This window comes from Mugil cephalus, chromosome 18, assembly GCF_022458985.1.
Source record: "Mugil cephalus isolate CIBA_MC_2020 chromosome 18, CIBA_Mcephalus_1.1, whole genome shotgun sequence".
NCBI classification, from domain to species: domain Eukaryota; kingdom Metazoa; phylum Chordata; class Actinopteri; order Mugiliformes; family Mugilidae; genus Mugil; species Mugil cephalus.
The window spans coordinates 7,295,314-7,316,227 of NC_061787.1; the positions used below are offsets into that span (position 1 = coordinate 7,295,314).

The 20,914-nt window shown below is 42.6% G+C and overlaps 2 protein-coding genes across 4 annotated transcripts in view; both read left to right on the plus strand.

Moving 5' to 3' along the window:
- Window positions 1-865: 865 nt before the first annotated feature.
- On the plus strand, window positions 866-13,830 carry dlec1 (DLEC1 cilia and flagella associated protein). Of its 3 annotated transcripts, XM_047612164.1 has the most exons (38): window positions 866-1,212; window positions 1,294-1,434; window positions 1,503-1,659; window positions 1,795-1,908; window positions 2,003-2,187; window positions 2,553-2,773; window positions 3,378-3,465; window positions 3,557-3,644; window positions 3,933-4,106; window positions 4,190-4,326; window positions 4,419-4,511; window positions 5,080-5,170; window positions 5,261-5,438; window positions 6,131-6,323; window positions 6,403-6,482; window positions 6,669-6,831; window positions 6,938-7,034; window positions 7,121-7,251; window positions 7,364-7,525; window positions 7,647-7,777; window positions 7,870-8,020; window positions 8,756-8,872; window positions 9,003-9,124; window positions 9,226-9,408; window positions 9,499-9,566; window positions 9,654-9,805; window positions 9,903-10,018; window positions 10,130-10,200; window positions 11,008-11,228; window positions 11,343-11,492; window positions 11,583-11,705; window positions 11,827-11,921; window positions 12,099-12,186; window positions 12,307-12,507; window positions 12,601-12,762; window positions 12,847-12,997; window positions 13,431-13,548; window positions 13,633-13,830. In XM_047612164.1, the coding sequence occupies exons 1-38, from the start codon at window positions 1,132-1,134 to the stop codon at window positions 13,754-13,756; spliced, it is 5,118 nt and encodes a 1,705-aa protein (XP_047468120.1). In that variant the 5' UTR covers window positions 866-1,131; the 3' UTR covers window positions 13,757-13,830. The 3 variants fall into 3 exon arrangements, with proteins under 3 accessions (XP_047468120.1, XP_047468118.1, XP_047468119.1); XM_047612162.1 differs by having other exon boundaries at window positions 9,499-9,805; XM_047612163.1 differs by having other exon boundaries at window positions 2,556-2,773; window positions 9,499-9,805.
- Window positions 13,831-17,623: 3,793 nt separating this feature from the next.
- map3k22 (mitogen-activated protein kinase kinase kinase 22) overlaps window positions 17,624-20,914 on the plus strand; it is a 42,553-nt gene continuing 39,262 nt past the window's right edge. Inside the window, exon 1 of the mRNA XM_047568213.1 lies at window positions 17,624-18,036. The gene's annotated coding sequence lies outside the window, so the exon portion shown is untranslated. The remainder of the gene's footprint in view (window positions 18,037-20,914) is intronic.

Here is a 20,914-nt window from a genome sequence, read left to right on the forward strand (position 1 = left end):
TTGTGCTCCGGGCAAGTCTTATGGGAAAAAAGTCTGGGCAAACCGCGAGAGGGTACAAAGTGAGCTCAACAATTGCCTCTTTGAGAATCCCACTTGAGCATTGCATGAGCTGATCAACACAGTCAAGGATTTTGTTTCGGAAGGAGTGGCTGCCTCCTCATTGAAAGCTATATGTTTTTTTTTATGGACCTTATTTCAATATAGGAACAGCAGTTTTTGCATAACATGTCAGTCTGCCTGGACTCGGTGCTTTGAAAATAAAATAAAAAATAAAAACTACAAAAAATAAAAAATATATAAAAACACTTTGTATGGCATAACCGACTAAAACCATCACTTTTTCAGTTCCTGTTTGTGTTTCTGTCATTGTACTAGAACAATCACTGATTATGTCCAGGCTCCATGGAAGTGAAGTGTGTAACAAATACAAAGCCACACCTATGACAGTGTTGCAGGCGTGACTGTGATGTGTTTCAAGTACTTTAATGGACAGAAGTAATAACAGATCACATCACATTTTTTTTTTCATTTTAATAAATAATGTATTTCATACCTTCCAGACACTATATGATCCTCTTAGGCCTAGGTAGTCTAGTTTCATAAAGGAAACATGTTGCCTTGTTATGGTTTCTAATGTACAGTCTCTGCAGTGCTTGACTCTCAGCCACAATGGTGAAAAAGAAAATGCTACAAAGGATATCCGTATTTTATTTTTTATTTATTCTGACAATAAGTTAACACTCCCAAAAGTAACTATGGGAGGAAACAAAATAAAATAATAAAACTTATTTATTTTCTTCCCCTTTTTCCGGGTGTCGAGTGGAATTTCGTCGCTATGGCAACCACATGTACACAAACATGGCTGACGAGCAGAGAGGGTTTCAGTTCATGATGTTGTAGTTCGGTTAAATGAGTAACACTTCTTATCGCTGCGTGTCTGTTCGTCACTTTTTTTTATTTAACTTTTTATAAAGTTGTTCATAAATTGAGCGTAAGCTTGCCCCGTTAACTCATGACTAGCTTTTAGCAAATAGCTAAACTAGCATTAGCTAGCACACGGCAACGGCTGCTGAAGGCTATAGATTAGATAGATACTTCATTATTATTATTATTATTCATCTATCAATTACGATGGACGACCAAGAGAAGAGGCAAACGAACCGGCTTGACCCATCTGTGGACAGCCACAGACCAGCATCTGGAAAATCACAGGTATGTCCACGAAGATATCCCGGAAATATTAATAAAATAACTTCTACTATAAAGACTATATTCTTATTCTTTCAATGCCAGGACATTTCTCATGTATTGGCGAGCATTTTCAAGGACCTTTACTCAAAGGACATCATTGGAAAAGACACTTTGTCTAATCTGGTCAAGACAAAGAATGGACGAAGCAGCTATCATGACAAATATGTTGAGGAGCTTCAACAGGTAAACAAACACTGCCAAGCATTTGACTGAAAAATCTCACTGTAGTGTTAATCGTTGTCATTATTTAGGCTCACCGTGAATATGACCAGCGTATGAAAGAGGCAGACATGCTGGAGAGTCACATCATTCAGGCCAGAGCCCGAGCTGCAGCCATAGAAAACCAGGCCTATGAGAAAATTAAGGAGAAGATTGGAGATGTTCCTGAGCACCAGAACCTGCTAACAGGTCAGATTTTATGTTATACTTATTTTTTTTTTTTTTGTGCTGCAACTCTCTATTGCTATTTAGCCACCTTAAAAACACTGCACCAGGTATTTGTTTTACTCTGTGTTAAATATTATTTCTTGTGTATATTTCCAGTCAAATCAGCCTTTCCATGCTGTGTCGACGGGGATCTTCTGCAAAAGAACAACCTGATATCCCCCCAGGACTACTTACCCACACAAAAACCACAAGTACGAGCCCCAACACCAGGTACATGAACCTCTTTGACACCCGCTATAAATTATAAATGACAAGTGTGTTGTGATGAACATTCCACTTTTTTTGTTTTGTTTTTACTTGTCAGTTAAATCAAATCCGGCCAAACCCACCATCAGCTACACCATGCACGTGTCCCGGGAGCCTCAAGATGATGGTTATACACTGATTCCCAGCCCAGAAAGAACTGTCTTAGAAATGAATGACTTAGATTGCAGCCTGACCTTTGAATCCAGCTCAGATATGCCGAAGCAGAAAAAAATGACCAGCGAGGTGAGGAGGATAGGAGCCTCATACGTCATTTTGATAACAAACCATTTAAAGTGATACATTAGGTGCACAAATCATCTTTTTTTTGCCAGAAGAGGAGGAGAGAAATTTTTTATTGTAGTTAATGAATCTGCACAGTCCAACACAATCTAATATTTTATGAGTGCAGTAAAAATAGTTCCCTAACAATGGAAACAAACAATTCATCCATCCAAAGAGGAGCCAAAACTGAACATGATTAAAAGTGTTCCTCTGTTTCTTGGGGAACTGACAACTGGCAAGTGTTGAGGATGGAGGCTGGATTACATCGCTGCATATATTACATATACCATTATTGGCATCCATCAATAATCTTCCATGTGTCTCAGAAGCCAAACCAGGCCAAACCGAGACCAAAGTGGAAAGACGAGCCGAGCGCCAAGGATCGAGCAGAGGCGCTGGAGAAGCTTCAGAAGCTGAAAGATAGACACAGCTTCCTACGCAACCCACGCTTCCTTCCGCCGAGTGCACAGCGGGGTGGCACGTCCCTCATACGGCCCAGAACCAAAGGGAAGGCAGGGCGTGAGACGACAGGCCCTGAGGAACAAAGGTAACGCAAGTACTTGAGAAAAAAAAAAGGCTTTATTAATAGTTTCTTGGCAAATGATTGTTTTATCATAGAATAGCAAATACGTCAAAGGCGGGGAATTAATGTGGTGGGTCACACATGAAAAACCTGTTTGTGAAATATAATAAGCCTAGGTCAGACAATCCCTCTTCAATACCAGCGGCAAACAGGAGTGTTCTTTATCTCGGTGCAAATATCGGCACAACCTTTGTGCCAAAGCACAGACATGTAAGTTGATCCTTTAAAAGATTTGTAATTTCACATACAGTAACTCCCACACTGCGTACATATCAGACTATTGCTTCTGAGCCTATTTAGGCCGCGCTTCTCACCACACCAAAACATCGCTGGAACATTTCTCTTTTCAGCTGCCAAATTATGTCCTAGATCTTCCACAGTTTAGACTTCTAAAATACATATAGGAAACAGGAATCTCAAACAACACACATCCTGCTCTGACAGCCGAGTGTGCAATAATAATAACAGACTGACACATATTTTGCTTCGCTTCCTGTGAGCCCGTTTTTCCTTGTGAAAACGCAGACTACTCCGCTGTTGATGTGTTTGTGCTCTTCCTCCTTGAAAGCCGCAGTGATGATGAGCCTGTCCCAGTCTTCCTAGCAAATCCTTCGGTGGTGGTTTTTACCGACTACAGCGTGGGGCATGTGTATGAGGTGTGTCATAACCTGGCAGTGCACAGAAAAATATACGAACATTTCTTATCTTAAGAGATGATGCACAGTAACCTTTCCTGTCCTGATTCAGACTACACTGGAATTAAAAAACTTGACTTCCTCAAGCCGCCATGTCAGAGTCATCCCTCCTACCACTCCTTACTTCTCCATTGGTCTGGGTGAGCTTTTTTTAGTTTCCTGATTGTGTTCATAGCTGCATCCTTACGCCCGATGATGTGTTGAAATCACCTAGTGGGGGGAATGTCAGCGACTATTCCCTTGAGTAATGAAATTCAGTCAGATGAGGCCAAGAATCTCTGGAATGCTATGTGGTTTTGCAGATTTTTCTTGCACAACAGCTGTTCTGTTTGGGACTATTAGCACCATCTGCTGTTTGAAGATTAATTGCACCCATTTGAATCCAGGGGTATGCAGCTTCATCTTAAGCCTCTGTTATGTTTTGACAGGGAGATTCCCTGGTGACGGTGGCATTGTTGCCCCCGGGATGAGCTGTAAGTACACGCTGCGTTTTGCTCCGGACTCTTTGGCCGACTACAAGGATTTTATAGTGGTTGAGACTCAGGCTGAGGACCTGCTCGTGGTGCCCATTGAAGCATGGCGACCTCCTCCTATACTTACCTGTAAGACTCTTGTTGTTGTTATCCACATCAGTGTACGAGTTGACCGTGCATTGTTGACGTGCTTCCTCCTAACTGTTGTTCAGTACCAAGGGTTCTGGACTGCGGCTACTGCCTGATTGGAGGCGTTAAGTTCGTTGAGTTCCTGTGCCAAAACGTTGGTCTCAGCTCCGGGACCTTTTGCGTCATCCCCAAGAACCAGTGGCCAGCCTCAAACCTTAGGGTAAAAATCCTCCCTTTGACATCAACTGTATCTGGAATAGCTGGAGTATCTGTATCTGGTCATGTGCTACATTTGTCTCTTTCTTTGTTTAGTCTGTGGCCAGAACGTATTTTTGTGATCAGCCACCCTTCGCGGTCAGTCCCTCCCTGTTTGTGTTGCAGCCAGGAGAAGCCACTGTAGTGGAGGTGAGTCAGTCATAGGCACGAATTTAGAGGTAAGAATAATATTCATCAACAACAACATTAAAACCACGAGCTGGGGAAGTGAATAACATTGATGACCTCTTACGTTATTTTAATATGCGCCACCACCTGAACATTGTTACACTACTTCAGTGAGCCTTGATGACGCCCCACATGAGCTGCAGTTTTAGAAATGCTTCGACCACCAAAAAACTGTGGCCCTTGTTAAAGTACCTCCTGTCGTTCCACATGTCCATTTCTCCTGTTTCTAACATGTCAACTTTGAGGTCAAAATGTTCACTTGCTGCCTTATATATCCCAACGGAAAAGATAAACAGATTATGTGTGTTATTCACTTGACAGTGATTATGACTAATGTTGTGGAGGATCGGTCTGTAGCTACATTACTTCATGTTTTATTTGACATCAGCAGTAAGATTTTATATTCTTCAAAAGCAAAGGATTCCATTACAATGCATTTTTGTTTTTCATTTACTTGTAATTAGCTGACCCTGTGGCTAGGAGTCCACCCCCCAAAAATGCTCTGTGTGTTTCAAATGTGTGTCTGCAGGTGGTTTTCTTTCCCACCACTGCAGAGAAGAGCTGTCAGGTTTTCACTGTTGTCTGTGACAACTGCCAGGTGAAGGACGTTTCCATTAAAGGTGAATCTTTGGACAAGAGTCGTCAGTAGTTTCACACTATCACATATTGATTTCTCCTCTAATGTAAGGTTGAACGACGTGTTTCCCCAGGTGAGGGCCAGCTGATCGCACTTGAGCTCGTGTCCGTTTCTGGGGGGGAGGAAGAGGAGGAGGAGGAGCTTCCTGCGGTTGGAGAGGTGCACGACCTCACTGCAGAGCACTTTGTCCGCTTCAGCCCGTGCAATCCTCACTCTGTGCAACAGAAGAAGCTGGTCGTCAGAAACAATGTGTAAGCTTCTCGTCCCCAAACATCAGCACCACGAAGAATAACAAGACAAAACACTAAATACGGACAAACATCATTCATTTGCTTTTTATGCCTTTGGATAACTTTAACTCGACTAATGCAATTCAAGGCCTAGTGCTGACAGAATACACATTGTAACTCCCTCCAAGCACAGGCTGGTGGCTTTCTTGAAACAAGTTTATTGATCCTTGAACCGTGAAAACTAAACACACACAGTGTTAATGACAAAACAAAATGCAGAGCGTGTAAAATAAAAAGCATTTTAACAAAGGAAAATACAGGCAAACAAAACAAATACCTTGTTGGCTCCTAAAGGAATATTCTTCAGCACTCTCCTTCTTATTTCTTAGTTCAAGTCCATATGACCAGCATCAAAATATCTGTGTCCTTTTTGCTTCCTGTTACCTGTTCTACTTTCTGAGCAACTTAATGAGGGACTTTCAAAATAAAATACTACTGCTACTAATTAATAGCGCATGAGAGTAAATGTAACTTATATAAATTCTCATCTATGACGTTGAATAAAAAGAAAAACAAATTGGATGAATGTTCTAAAAAAAAAACTGAACGCTGATTAGCTCCAACAATCGATGATGATGCTTCTCTGTTCCTGACCTTCATCAAATCATTAAATATCACATTACATTTGTCTTCTCCTTGTCTCGGGGTCGAAGCCACTTGGAGTTGCCTTTCCACTGGCAGATCATGAAGCCAAACCTGCACGCTCTGCTTCCAGGAGAAACGCACGAATCTTCCCACGTCCACTTCCACCTGGCGACGGATGACGTTTTCCACGTCAGCCCCACAGCCGGCCTCCTGGCTCCCTGCCAGGACCAAGAGTTTCTGTTCACCTTCTCTCCTAAAGAGGTTTAAAAACAATAAAAATGAGTTTATTATAATTTTTTTAAAAACTGCACTTCCTATTGAGAATATGTGTTTTCTTAAGTTGAAGGATTACCACAGCGTCTGCCACTTAGTCCTGAGAGACATCCCCGAGCTGCCGCCACCAGTTCCCAGTGACACCAGGTGAAGTTCTTAGCATGTATAGAGATTGAAATGTGTACTGTAAACATGGATATAAAAAAAAATCAAATCACAAGGTTGTCGCCTACAAAGAAGTCCGACATCACATGTAATGTTTACTAAACAGACCCCCTCTGGTTTATATTGTCATCTGACAAAGTGCTGAGTTGCGTTTCTGTGTCTGTCCAGTGTCCTCCAGCCTGTGCAGACTGGCTCCAAAGTGAGCAGTGTCATCATCATGGAGATAGAGGTTAAAGGGTCAGCGGAGCCGCACCAGATCCTGTTGGAGCCCTACGCCGTCGTAATCCCCGGAGAGATTTTTATCCGCGCAGCCGCTCGCAGGCCGTTCAAGGTCATTTGAGGCGCTTTGTCCTTTTTTGTTTCACTGTGATTTGCAAGATTTCTATCAAATCATTGTGTGCCACAGTCACGAACAGCTGTTTTCTGTGTGGTATCAGATGTGGAACCACAGCAAGACTTTCATCTCGTTTCAATGGGAGAGGAGGAACAGCGGCTGCCACACAATGGAAGTGGAGCCGCCTGCTGGCAGAATAGGTGTTGTACATTTCACAGTTCACATTTCACTGCGCTGAAACGGAGGCCGTTTGACCGATGGTTCTGACTTGTGTTGGGGCGCCCAGAGGAGAACGAGTGTCTGGATTTTGATGTCGTGGTGACTGGAGGGAAACCGGAGAAGCTCGTCACCAGTTTGCTTTGTCACATACAACACTGCCACGAGCCCGTCACTTTGACAGTGGAAGTCTCCTTCAAAGTAAGACCGAACCACAGCATGAAAACCCACATTAATAATTTGCTGCTGTGACATTGTTGAGTATTATTCGTCTGTAAGCTGAGGTCTCTTTGTGTCTCTGCTGTTCGAATAGGGTCCTATAGTAACAGTCAGTGCCCCCTTTGTGGATTTTGGACTCATGAGACTTGGGGAGCAGACTCAGACCACCCTGCTACTCACCAACACCACCCAGCTAGAAGCCTCCTGGATGCTGGAGGAAAGATTTAATAATCAGCAGGACCCCAAAGACACACAGGTAGAGTGAATTATTATCACCTGTGATAACATGACATGAAAGACAGGCTTATGATTGTAGTATGTTGGAGTTTATTATCTTTCACGCTATGACTCCGTCGGTAATCTGCGTTGGTGCTTAGATCCTTGTGGAGCCGTGCAGAGGTGTGCTGCCCCCCTTGGCTTCTTGCAGTGTTGACGTGCTCTTTAGGCCACATTCCTGCCAGCGATTTGAAACCGAGCTGGAGCTGACCCTAGAGAATGGGACAGGATGGTAAGGACACACATAGAAATGTTGTAGGGCTCTTTCTTTTCGAGGAAAAGTAGTGTTACTCAGTGGCTCTGCCGTTCTCACTCTCCTCACAGTCACCTGTCGATACGAGCAGACGTGCAGTCTCCTCAGGTGTGTCTGCTAAACTGTAAGCTGGTCTTCTCTGAGCTTTACGTCGGAGTTCCCACCACGGGCACCGTGACCCTCTTCAACCAGACTCTGCTGCCGGCACAGTTCAGCTGGATGGTATGTTGCCACTGGTGATGTACGGATCGATACTGAAAATATCGATGCTTCCGATACCAGGTCTTTATGCTCTAAAATCGAATCTCAAATGAAAATATTGATGCTTTCGATACTCCAGTCACCAGAGGTAATGTAGGAGCACAGTGGAAAATAACTGAACTACTGAGTTGTGGCAACACAACAGCAACAACAACCTCAGGTTTAAACCACAACACAGAATATGAGGCATTTATGATGAGGAGGACAGAGGAGGGGAGCACAGAGTCAGAATTAAGATGCAAGTTTTCATTTTATGGTAGTTATTTCTAGTTAAACTAATATTTTAATGGTCTCGTTATTTTATTTCTTTTTTTAGTGTTTGAAACAGCAATTTCACATATTTTGTATGTGTATGTTTGTTGTATTAGCTCAGCTATTTAGTAAATGAGACCAGTACCTCAATATACCTCAATATAATACTTTAAAATCAATAAATAAATAAATATGGTGTGAAATACACTATTTTTTTAGGTTTACGAGACACATTAGCGTTTATCTACACAAAGTATCAGTACTGGATCGGTATCGCCAATACCAGTCTGAATGTTACTCAGTATTGGATCAGAAATACTATCAAGAAATCTGTGATATTGAACATCACTAGTTGCCACTCTTTGAGAACACGCTTTATTGTGTTAAATATGAAGCCTGCATTAAACCATGTCAGTCATCCAGCGTGTCTGTTTTACCCAACAGGCCGAGCTCCAGGGTAAACAAGCTTCGCAGTGCACGGCCAGTTTTGAGCCCTCGTCTGGAGCTCTGGGACCTAATGCCAGCGCCGACATCACCGTTCATTTTACTCCGCACACGGATGTAGGCATCTGGGTTTTAACACACCTGATGTAACATTTTGTAACATCAAAGAGTGAAAGTAAAAAGCGAAGGGTTTATCTTTTTGATCTTGTGTTTTAAGATCGTCCTTTGTGTTTTATTCTTTTTCTAGCTGGAGCTGACTGAAGTGGGCGCTCTCTGTGAGGTTGAGGGTATGAAAACCCCTCTTGTCGTCGGGATTGTCGGTTCCAAACCTAAGAAACTTAGCGTGTCCTACTCTCTGCCCAGTATCTGGTAGCTACCTTGATATAAAACCTCACATTTAAAATCTGCATTAACTCAGTCCCATGCATATTAAGTATGTTTCACAAACAGTTGGTTTTCTTCCCCCCTAGTTCCCCCCGAGATGACCGAACCCCCTCAACACTGGTGCTTGACTTTGGAGATGTCACTTTGAAGCGAGCCAGCACCAAGCAGTTTCTCATAACCAATGAAACTGCTATCCCTGCCCCTTTTAAAGTAGAGGCAGAGTACTTCTCCTGCCATGCCCCAAAGCCAAATAACCAGTCAAAGGAAAGGTAAGGAGCCAGCTCACTGACCTGAATAGTGGATTAAAGAATAACTTCACTGCAACAAATCTGTAACAACCGGCTGCATCTTCACGTCAGGTCCACGTACGTCAAGACTCCGCTCCACTCTGTTCAAGCTAAGAGAGCTGAAGAAAAAGCCCACGAGGGTACGCCTTCCCTTCTAATCTATGCTTTTAAAGTTACGCACGTTCGCCTGGTTGTGACCGCTTCTTTATTTCTTTGTCTGTTGTCAGAGTTTGTTAGTAGCCTGCTGGCTCATGGAAAAGGCGCAGCTTTCTTTGTCCTGCCAGACGCAGGGACGCTGGGACCGTTTGAGACTCAGACTGTGGACGTGACCGCCTACACAGACATGTGGGGGGAGTACAGAGATCGCCTCATATGCAAAGTATGATATTTATTCTATTTAATGTGATGCAAGGACTCATTTAGACGATATATATTCTCTGTTACTGACAAAGTCAACCTCTGTTTTTGCGCTGCAGGTAGGAGAAGTCGAACCGAGACTCATACCCATGCAGATGACGGTGAAAGGATGTCCGCTCTACTTCCAGATGACTGGCCCTCGACCAGATGACCAGAACCAAGGACCAATCATACAGTCTGTTCCACAGCCCATTTATCCACTTAAATCCACTCGTATTTGAGTGTTTCAATGATGTAAGTACATTTTTTGATTCGATTTCAACATTTCCCTTTGCATCCTTATTAGGTTTGGGACTCACGTATCTGGAGGTGACACAGTGTCTCGTTCTCTTCGCATCAACAATCCCACCATGTTTGGTAAGGTCGCATTTCCTGTCTGCTGCAGCAAAAGGCACCGCTTTTCATTGCAGGAATTAAAACAATGCAAAAATAGTGGTTTTATAATAGATTTGCAATCGTATTAACCCTCATTCCCCGATGAGGACAAAAGTGTCCTTTTTCATTTTATTTATTTGATGTATTATTCTTTTTGCTATTATATTTAGCAAAGGTGTATATTTTCTTTTAGCAAATGTTGATATTTAAAACTTAAATTCCATAATTGCTCCATTTTTACACTGTTTAACCTAAATTGTTATGTTGTTACCATTAATTAAAGGACAAAAGTGTCCTCTTCAAAAACGCCATAAAAATAGCTTATGTTAATATATTTTTTAATCTTTTAATCCACTTCAGTACTGATCACAAATACCAAAAGTTTGATTAGTTTCTAACTTTTAACCCTTTATATGCCAGTGTTTGTGATGGCATCAAAAATGTTTTGGAGAAAACATTTTAATGTAATCTAAATGCAAAGTGGATTTTTCTTGGAGGGATTATTAGAGCCTCAGACATGTCAGTGATTAGTAGCAACATAGATTTGATGGATTTTTATTTAAAACAACGCTAACAAAGCTGATAAAGGATGTTGTTTTGCTCATTTCTCAGATTTTGACCATGTTTCTGGCAGAGTTTTAAAGACTGTATTCTATCTGTCCTGTTTTAGGTTCCTCACTCACGATTGTCTTTTACTTTACTATAAATACGTTCATTCAGGATCACTCAAACTCACGTCTCTTTTTGTCTGGGGCTGATGACGTCATACAATTATTTGCTTTGTGACAGATATTCGCATGGACTGGGAGACTTACAACGTGGATCCGAACGACCGTAAGCTGGTGGACCTTGTGGTGGCGTACGGAGACGCGTTTCCCCCTAAGGATGCTGACGGCAATGAGGTGCTGAGCGGAGCGTCAAGGCTTTCCGATGGAAACATTCAAACATCGTGGGCAAAGACTCGCACGTCAGCCTCCGAGCGAACGAGCACGTCTCTCCAAAGCGTGACGGTGAGCGCGATAACCACACAGATATATATACATCATCACGTCTTTTATCGTCTTCAGGTGGGTTTGTTTTACTCTTTCACTACCTCAAACCCAGCCTCCTTCTGTCGGTTTCAGGATGTGGAAGAGGAAGACTCTACCTCAGAGGATGGGCACGAGGAGGAAGAGGAAACTTCTCTTTCGAAAAAAAAAATAATCTCTGCCTACATCAGGCCGCACATGGGCAACCTCTCAGATTACCCCTACTGCATCACACCACAACAGATAGTATGCTGATGAAATTTTAGCCACATGGTTCTTTTTCAAAACCACTTCAGGTTGATCTAGATTTCCTCCTTTTGTTGCGCAAATCTTAAGGTGATTCCAGCAAAGAGCAGCGGAACTATCCATGTCTCTTTCACCCCTTTGACTCTGTCTGGGTCAGATCGCGAGTCCAGATGTGTAGGCTTTGCCCTGGGTTTCATGAGCCTAGACTCCAAGGTGGGTATGACCAGTACACAAAAAACGCCATGTTTTGATATTAAATCCTAGAACAGGCGAACAGTAGATAACTCTGACGCAGTCTAAATTCTCTTACTGTATTCTTCGGTTTGTGTTCCAGTTGGCTGCCTTTGTCCCGGGTAAAGTTGGAAGGACTCAGGGTTTGGATTTAGAGCCTGTCAGGATGGATCTACTAGCAGCCGTGAAGCCCGCAGTGTAAGCAATTACACAATAAATAGCAAATTATGCTATTTATGTCCCTGCCGGACCTCCAAGGCATCCAAGTTAATTTATGTTTTTTTTTTGTTTTTTTGTTTTTTGATTGAAATGAGCTTAGGCAAAAGGAGCTCAGAGGTGGTCTGATTAAACTGCATATCTTCCCCTTGACTTTAGGCTGTTAGTGCAGATGGAGGAGGACGACGGGGTGCTGGAGTTTCATGCCTCGGTCGGTGATTTACTGAAGGCAGAGTCGGACGGGGAGGTAGGGTTGAGAAGTTTAAAACACTAATCAGCAGTGATCTGACATCCTGCGTGAGGTATAGATCCCAGGGGTGAAGAGAATTTCTGAGCAGTCAGTTATTTTCTTTTTTTTTTTCGGCAGCCAGTAGTGCAGGAGTTTGACATCACACAGACTTTCCAGCTGAAGAACACATCAGAGATGTCTCTGCACTTCAAACTGGGAACTCAGCCTCCTTTTTTAGTGCTCAAACCGCAGCCTAGGACGCATAGCAACAGCACATCCAGCAACCCTCCCACCGGGGACAACCACTGTCTAGTGCTTCAGCCTCAACACTGCATGCGGGTGAGATGAGAAGAAGCATGAATATAGAAACAGTGGCACCACAGGGTTTGATCTGAAGGATGTACTGTTATTATTTTTCATGCTTTTTCCCAGGTGAAAGTGGCCTTCCACTGTTCTCAGCAGCTTCTGGACCACGTGGAGCAGACAGATGAGGAATCCTCTCCTAGGGTGAAGCTGGTACACAGTGCAAGAGGACAGAAGAAGCTGCGGATCCAGCAGAACCTCCTGATCCACTACAGCAACAACAGCCTGCAGGTCAGAGACGACTCTGCGCGTGAGTGTGAACTCATTTGGACGTGAATTACTGAACCTCGCAAAGTCGCCTTTCCTCTGTTGCAGACTGTGCCTCTTCGTGCTGATGTGCTTCTCTCTACACTGCGTCTGTCCGCTGACAACCTCGACTTTGGGTTCTGCTACGTTGGACAGACGCACACCAGAGAAGTCATCCTCAACTGCAGCGGAGCCCACACGTACTGGAGATTGCTCACAAGTAACCACAGGCCCCGCAGTTTCAATTATGATTTGAAATATTTAGTTTGCACAGCTTGCCATCCTATAAATCAGGGGTCTTCAATGTTTTTCAGGCCATGGACCCCCAAACTGATTAGGAAGGGACCACCTACCTACTATATGCATGATATTAAACTCAACCTAGTTCTATTTATAAATATAAAATATTCTTTTTTTTATTTCGAGCATGTGCAACAGTAGGGTGGCCATGCAACTGCTGGAAACATAAACATACACACATATATGAGTTTCCACCTGGGAACTGAGTAGGCTCTCTTACAATTTGTGGGGGAAAATAAAAAAATCTCTATAAAAAATCTCTATAAAAAATGCAGTACCTGCACGGGCCCCCTAGGGGTCACTCACCCACTATTGAAGGTGCTTTAACTGACTGTGGCTTTCTTTATGTATAGAGTCAGGTGAAGACGACTCCCGCGTGTTCAGAGTCACACCTGATTTTGGGCTACTCAGGTCCAAAGGGCCCCACGTCCCCGGCTGCAGCCAGTGCCTCCAGATCAGCTTCACTCCCAGGTGAGCAAACAAACCAAATAAGAGAACGCTTCAAATATCCAGGACATGTTTCAGTTTCGAATGTCTGCGGGGAATGTTTTTCAGCGAGGACAGAGAGTACAGTGACGTGGTGGTGGTCCAGTCTCCTGTGGTGAAGACGCCCCTCACGCTGCAGCTCCGGGGAACAGGATCCTTTGATGAGTTGTACAGCCCAAGCTCCACATCCTAATAACATCTACAAACCACCTAGTTTGTTGTTAGTTTCTAAGAATGTAAATAAATATGGACTCTCTTTTTATAGTCTACAGTCATCCTGGAGTTCTTTCAATAAACAGCAACTTCTGAATTTATTACTGGTTCTCTAATGTAAAGTTGGAAAGTTACGCATTCACACTCAATTTTCAGTCGATATTCTTAACATCTGACTTAATTACAGTCACTCAAACTCCATAGTTTTATGTATCAGTGAGTGATTTATGCAGTTTATTTATTTATTTTATTTTCAGCCGCTCGCATTGTACACGGTCGACTTTTAGATCATGGCTTAAGGTCCTACAAGGCTGTCAAGAAGTCCCTGATCAATGAGGGACAGAGGTTAGCCCAGCGAGTAGAACTTGTCTACAGGAGCAGGATCTAGGTCTTAGATTGGCCAGATCAAAGTCCCATTTGAAATCTGTGGTGGATTATCAAAAGACCTGCTTCAAACCAAAGAATTTTGAAGAAATAAAAGCATTAATTCAGGAAGAATTCTTGTGTTTTAGTATTAAACCTTGAAGTGAGGGTGTCTGGTCTCGTCTAGGTGGGTGATACGTGTCTTAAGTCACATCCACATAAACCCTGAACATGTTGACGTGACACCGCTCATCCAAGTGGCTTCTTCAAACAACCCACAGGCAAATATCTGGTAATGAACAGAACCTATTTGTGTGAGTTTCAAGCGGGCACCACCCACAGATGGTCCTAATAAAACGATGTGACATGTAGAACTGAGAAAGCCACTTGGACGAGATGCGAAATGCATTAAAAAAAAAATGTATAAATGGTTATAATTTCTACATTTTCCCCCATATTTCGATGTGCGTACCTTTAAATTAAAGTTTGTCATCACATAATAGAGGAAGATTCAGAGCGATGAATCTTCTGTTGGATATTTCCCCCGAGGATTACAGTTTTCCTACATAATCCACCGAGTATGGGAAATCCACCATTTACGGGAAGGTTTGATCTGTCCTATTTTTAGCTTGGCCTCACCGGTCTCCAACAAGTCAATAATGTTTTGCCCCGAGGGATACATGGATTTTTCTTAAGCAAATATCCTTAAGCAAAGCATAAAGATAAAAATGAGGAAGGATGCAAACATGTTCTTTCGCTCAAATCTCTCAGCTGCTTGTTCCAGTCCTGCTGGGAAAGCAAAACATGTTTCAGTTCCCGAAATTCAAGAGGTACTCCCACTGCTGGACTCAGAAAACAAAAAGGCTCATCTCAGACCTGTAGCCTATTTGCTCATGCATTGTGCAAACCTTTTTCTTTCTTTTTTTTTTTTTTTAAATTGCATAAAAGCACCAGCAAAATCTTGCTGCTTTTCTCTGGAGGCCACAAATGTCTCTGAAACTGTAATTGTCTCTGTGGTGACACACACACACACACACACACACAGGCTGACATCGTTTGTAACAGCTGCACGCGCTGTTCATCTACAGGACTGTTTAGCAGTACAGGCATCTACAAGCGCTGCAAATCCACAGAGAGATGCAAATGTCCAATTGATATTCATTGCACTCAAGCAGTCGTACACGGAGCATGTCTGATGACAATAAAAAAAAAACTGTGCTGTGTGGAACTAATATGAAGAGAACGGAGCCGGGGCCAAAGTCAGTGAACCGCTTGTTATTCTGATCATTGGTCTAATATCTTGGAAAGAGGAGGCAGGACTGCCTGGGGCTGTATTTTTTTTACAGCCATTATAAATATTTTTTTTTTTGTGCACAGGTGTCCTCTCTTCTAGGCCACGCGATGCAAATGTGCAGCACACAAATGAGGGATTAAGGTAACCCAGGAATGTGTGGATACAGTTCACCTGAGCTGCAGTAGACAGGAAAGCGCCGACTGCTCATGACAAATACGTTTAATGGTCTCTGTCACCGTCTGTTAGTCAGTCTCTCTTGTCCAGATATAACATTTCCATGCACAGTGGTTTAAACAAAGTTGAATCAGGTGCTGGCAAGACAAACATTTAGGCTCTTTAGTGGCAGCACATGCATCCAGTAGGAGGGCACGGTCAGTGGAGATCTATTGGGACCAAAAGAAATCCACTGAAAACGCTAAAGAGTCTATTATTGCACGAGTAAATCAGTGGAGCTGATCACTTCCTGAGAAAATTAGTTACTGTCAGTGGTGATCGTAGGTTCTTGAGAGATCCTGGCCAAATATGTACTGCATGTGTGCACCCCAGTGCTAATTAATTCAATTTGTCATAGGATAGATATTAGTGGGCCTCTAGAAACGCAAGGCAGGTCTTTCTTTTTAAGGTGGTTTACGGTTGTGCCACAAGGTAGACATCTGGTGGCCCTTTGCTTATTTTTTGTAAAATTACTTGACTTTCTTGCTATGACACATTCATACTAAAATAAAAATAAAATGTGTTTTTTTCTTTTGCCAAAATTCCCCCATAAAAGACTTCACAACTGGCAAAACCTGCAAGTTGATGCAGCTGCATGGTGAGAGTTCTGTGAGCTCTGTTCAAAGATATTCTACAAATATGTGCAGTTTTCCACTTATTTCATTATTTTTTCCCCAAATAGTTGCTTAATGAACAACATAGTGTTCATTATAGTGTTATATACATAAAACCATATTCTGCCCCAAAATATCTTCCCCGGTGATTTTTATTTTAGATTAGTAATTAAATATTTGAAGTTTTCTTGTAATGTATATCAAATATGTCATATTCAAATTCAAGCAGGGGCTCATCTGTGCAAAGTTCTGCTCTGCTGCATCCAAAAACCACAGAACAGAAGTTGGAACTGCATCACGTAGTTTAACATCAGCGCGTTGCAGTTCCGCCATATGGCAACGACTACTTAATCTCAAGTTTTCACTGTTTAATTGTGTATTAAAATGTGTATTTTACACTGCAAATATTTGACAACGTTACATATTGAGGACACCCTCTGCTTCCACGGGCATGCGCCACTGCACAGGTCAAGAGAACTGATGTGTTTTTCAACAACGAGAAGGAATTCTTTCAAAGGAAACGTATCTTTCTTATTCATTTATCTGATAAGCTTTTTATAAAATGCTCAGATTACATTGTCGTCATATGGCAACAATATGAGAATGTGGAAGAGATATCGTGTATTGAACATGACGACAACATAATGTAATTGATAGCACTTTTATGCTTATGCTTAAAAGTACAAAATATGAATTTTATTCATACTTTGTGCTTTCAAGCAAATTCCAGTCAGACAGTAAAAACATAAAAACACATTGTTCCTAGAAGATTATATCGTTGGTACATAAACCCTGTGATAGTTCATACAGTAGCAGTGACTACGTTGATATTAATGTTATTATTACTAAAGTTATTACGAGTTTTCATAATGTGGGGACTATTGTTGAGAGCTGCACATTCAACATACATGCAATCAATGTTTACAGTTAAAAATGCTTAGTTCAGTGTATCACCACTACTCGGACACCTTTGTTTTTGCACTGTTGTCGCTCTTTCTGCACAGACACGCACGATAATGCATTCTTATATATATCAGAATAGGGTAGAGCCTTCAGTTTGTATTCTCTGTTCTTGCAAAGCATCCTTGGGTGTCTAGAAAGGCAGCATATAAATCGTATGTGTTGTTTAATTTATTGTTCTTTTTATTATTATCTCCCATTAGCACTGTTGTTATTGCGTATGTTGATTTTGCTGTTCTATTCTATTCTATTCCGTCTATTCAGGCTAAAGGTTTTAATTGCAGCTACTACTTTAATTCCAGGTGTCCACGAGGGGGCGGTGTTCCCCGCATTCTTTGCCCCCGCTGCCTTGGAAACGCAGCACCGGAGAGCGTCACCACTTCCTGGAGCTCACGTTGTCGCTGACATCAGAGACGCAGCTCCAGGGAGAAACTCGGCTCCTACTCGGCCGTAGTGTGTGTTGAGACAAGCAAAGCGCAGGGCGAAGAAAACTTTACTCCGAAACGCACGTCGGCCGTTGCAGTTTTTCAACTAATTAGCCACAAAAAAACCGCCCTCGACTTTGGATTTAAATGCACCTCTGAGGAGAAGAGGAGGTTGAAGCGCTTCAGTGTTGGAGCGCAGTTTCCGGATTTCAGACCCACTGTTTTGGGAAGATTTTGCTCTGCATCTGTTTGGATTCTTTTTTGTGTGTGTGTGTGTGTGTCTGGTTCTTCTTCCTCGCTCTTCCTTGTCGTTTATCTGCGGTAACTCAACAAATCATCGCTTTTAAATCCTGCATCCACGAGCAGAACATGGACACGCTGAGATAACAAGGTAAGAGTCCAGTAATTTGCTCGGTGACAGTTGCTGCTCTTGTTTGTTTCCTGTTTACAGCGAATGAAATGAAATACACGGACAAACAGACTTATTCATTTCTAATTATAGTTGAAATGCAGTCTGTTTTACTGGCAGCGGTGTTACTGGACAGGCCTTCATGCAAGTGGAAACTGGAACTTGGACAGCTTCCAGTGGATTTCAATGCAACTGTTCCTGTAGCGAATTTGAATTTGTACAACCCATGACTGCAGGCGTTTGCAGGCGCAGGATCCAGTTAGATATTTTGTTGCTAGAATAAAAGTTTGCATTTGATTATTTGCTGTTGTATCTTAAATGCTCTAAATTGCAAGTCTGGATTGATTTCTGGAAAGTCATTGTCACAGTCCTCTTCTCTTGTGTCTTCTTTCCAGACCTCTGTGATTCACAGTGGTCAGTCAAACTGATGTTTTTCTTCAAAGGAGGGAAGTTCTTGTCCTGAAAAGTCCTTTGTGTGTTTACTTTTTCCCCTCACAACCGTTTTCCTGTTTCCTGACTATTTCTATCCATGCAAATAAATTTGAGGCTGTCGCGGGGGTTAAAAGTGGCGAAGGAGTGCGGCGAGAATTTATTGAGGCCCTCCTGTACGCCGGGTCAGATCATCGAGACTCACGGGGTCTGAGCCTGAGCAGCAAACTGATGGATCATGAGTTTATCGGCTCGTTGGCGCGCCCTAAAGCTCAGAAATAGCCCTTAAAGTGAGAGTCGAACTGCAGAGTGGAAGCCGCCCACAGATACGGGTTGGTGTGCCTCAATCAAAACAATCCACGGGGCTGATAACAGGACTGGGTCCCACAGTTGGAAGAGGCCAGAGACAAATGTGGTGGTTGGCTAAGTGTGTTTTGTTGACTTGAAATTGGAGTTTATGACTGACAAAGTTTGTCTGTTAAGCAGAGTTGTGAGAAAGGCTTTGTGGCGTTTTCCTTCTGGAAATTAGTGCGCATAAACTTACTGGTCTGAAAGTTGTTTTCTGCCGGGATCCCTGCACAACATCATCCAGCTTCAGCAATTGTCAGACGCCCACTGACCAGAAGGCCGGTAGTTATTATAAAGTGAAGTTACTGTGAATCATGTAGAGACTGAATGAGTTGAAAGTAAAAGAAAAAATGTGTCATGGGGTGTGTGAATCCTGATGCTGTGTTATTAGGGACTCCAGAATAGTAAGACAGAACTAAAAAGCAGAGATGTATCAGTGGAAACATGGTTTTGGGAACCACCCTGAGCTTTTTTTTTTTTTTTTTTTGGCGCCTGTTGTGGTCCTGCAGTCCTTCAGAAAGTTTGCTTTACAGGCTGGTGATGTGGCTTTTAAAATCATAGAGTGTCCTGCGCCGTTGCTACTAGTGGGTTTTCAGCCTATTCAGCAAGAATCGCTCTCATTGTTCAGCCTAGGAACCAGAGTACGATAAGATATGCCGAAGCAATGGAGACATATCTTATCGTTTTTTTTTTTTTTAATCTTCATCAAATTTGAACCTTTAAACACAAATATTTTGATCATGTTGAATGAATAAACTGTAGAACAGGAGTCCAAACTGATGGAGAGATGAAATAGGGACCCCCTAGTGCTATTTATAAATATGCATTCAATTGCATTCAGTATTAAGCTATCCATTATGTCTTTACTGAAATATATTCATGTTAATGTGTATTTAAAGAAATTTAAATTTGTGGGGAAAAAATATATAAAAAATGTCTAATCAACCAAAGATTTTGCGACCTCCCTGCAGGACCCCCTGTCGATGACCTGTGCTGTAGCCTCTCTATCTTGCTAGCCTCCTAGCTAACACTAGCGCTTCTGTTTTCCCCTTTTTAATTTGCAAATACGGACTTCAGCCACCTGCTGGTGTGAAGGGTTATTACTAATCGATTTTTGGTCTAAATGAGGCAACGTCACAATTGGGCAAAAGTCTGGTCATATGCGCCATTTTATCTCGTCATCAGTCAAGCGAGACAAGCCTGGACTTGCAAAGGAAACATGTTTTTAAGTAGTTTATTGAAGCCATAACGGTCTAAAGTTAGCTCGCACCACCCAGATTTCCGTCATTAGACATTACAGCGCTGATAATGGAAATTCTCTGTTGAGGCGTAGAGTGAAGACCCGATGAAGTGAACATTTGAGCATATGGTCATGATAACAGATATTTTTAACCACCACAGTGTGTCACCAAATTGTTAGTAGGACAAAGCCAGTGATTACCGTAACCAAACCTCAGAGCATCAAGGGGAGCTATCTCTGCAGTCTGCTCTTTACGGCACACTCTCATAAGCGAAGCCACTCTTAACTACACATTCTGAGACTCAGAGAAACTAGTTTTTCTAACCCTAACTCTTTGACCTCATTTCAAACCCCTCTTACAGCTACAGTGAAATCCTTGTGTCATGGATTGTGCCATCCCTATCGTAAATCACGTCCGGGGCAGTAGCATACTTTTTGGCCGTGCAGATTAGAAGGAATGCGGTGAGACGGGGCCAAAAATAAAAAAAAAACTCAGACCAAAGAGTAGCCTTTCAGCATGACACAAATCTGTGAGCCGGCCTCCAGATCATATCAACAGATTGACACTGCTCAAACACAGGTGTGCACGGCTTGTCACGGCACACCCGAGATGACATAATGCGCAAAGTGCTGACACTGTTGCTCACTGGTTCACACGCGTATGTAAAATTTCCTCCTTTCATGTTCAGTAAACTTGCAAGTGCGAAGTTGCGATTGCTGCGTCAGAATGTGGCCGAACACAGAAAGTGCCGCAACTTGTGGACAAAGTGGAAGGGTTATCTGTGAGAGTGCAGTAAGGTCCGGCCCCCGCCGCTGCAGAAACTAAGAGGAAGTTGTCCTGAT

Bases quoted from the DNA above. Each gene is read 5' to 3' on its own strand.
- dlec1 (XM_047612162.1), top strand. From the start codon at position 1,132: ATGGACGACCAAGAGAAGAGGCAAACGAACCGGCTTGACCCATCTGTG. The intron at 7,778-7,869 runs GTAAGGACACAC...CTCTCCTCACAG, and splicing joins CTAGAGAATGGGACAGGATG to TCACCTGTCGATACGAGCAG. The intron at 9,125-9,225 runs GTAGCTACCTTG...CTTCCCCCCTAG, and splicing joins TACTCTCTGCCCAGTATCTG to TTCCCCCCGAGATGACCGAA.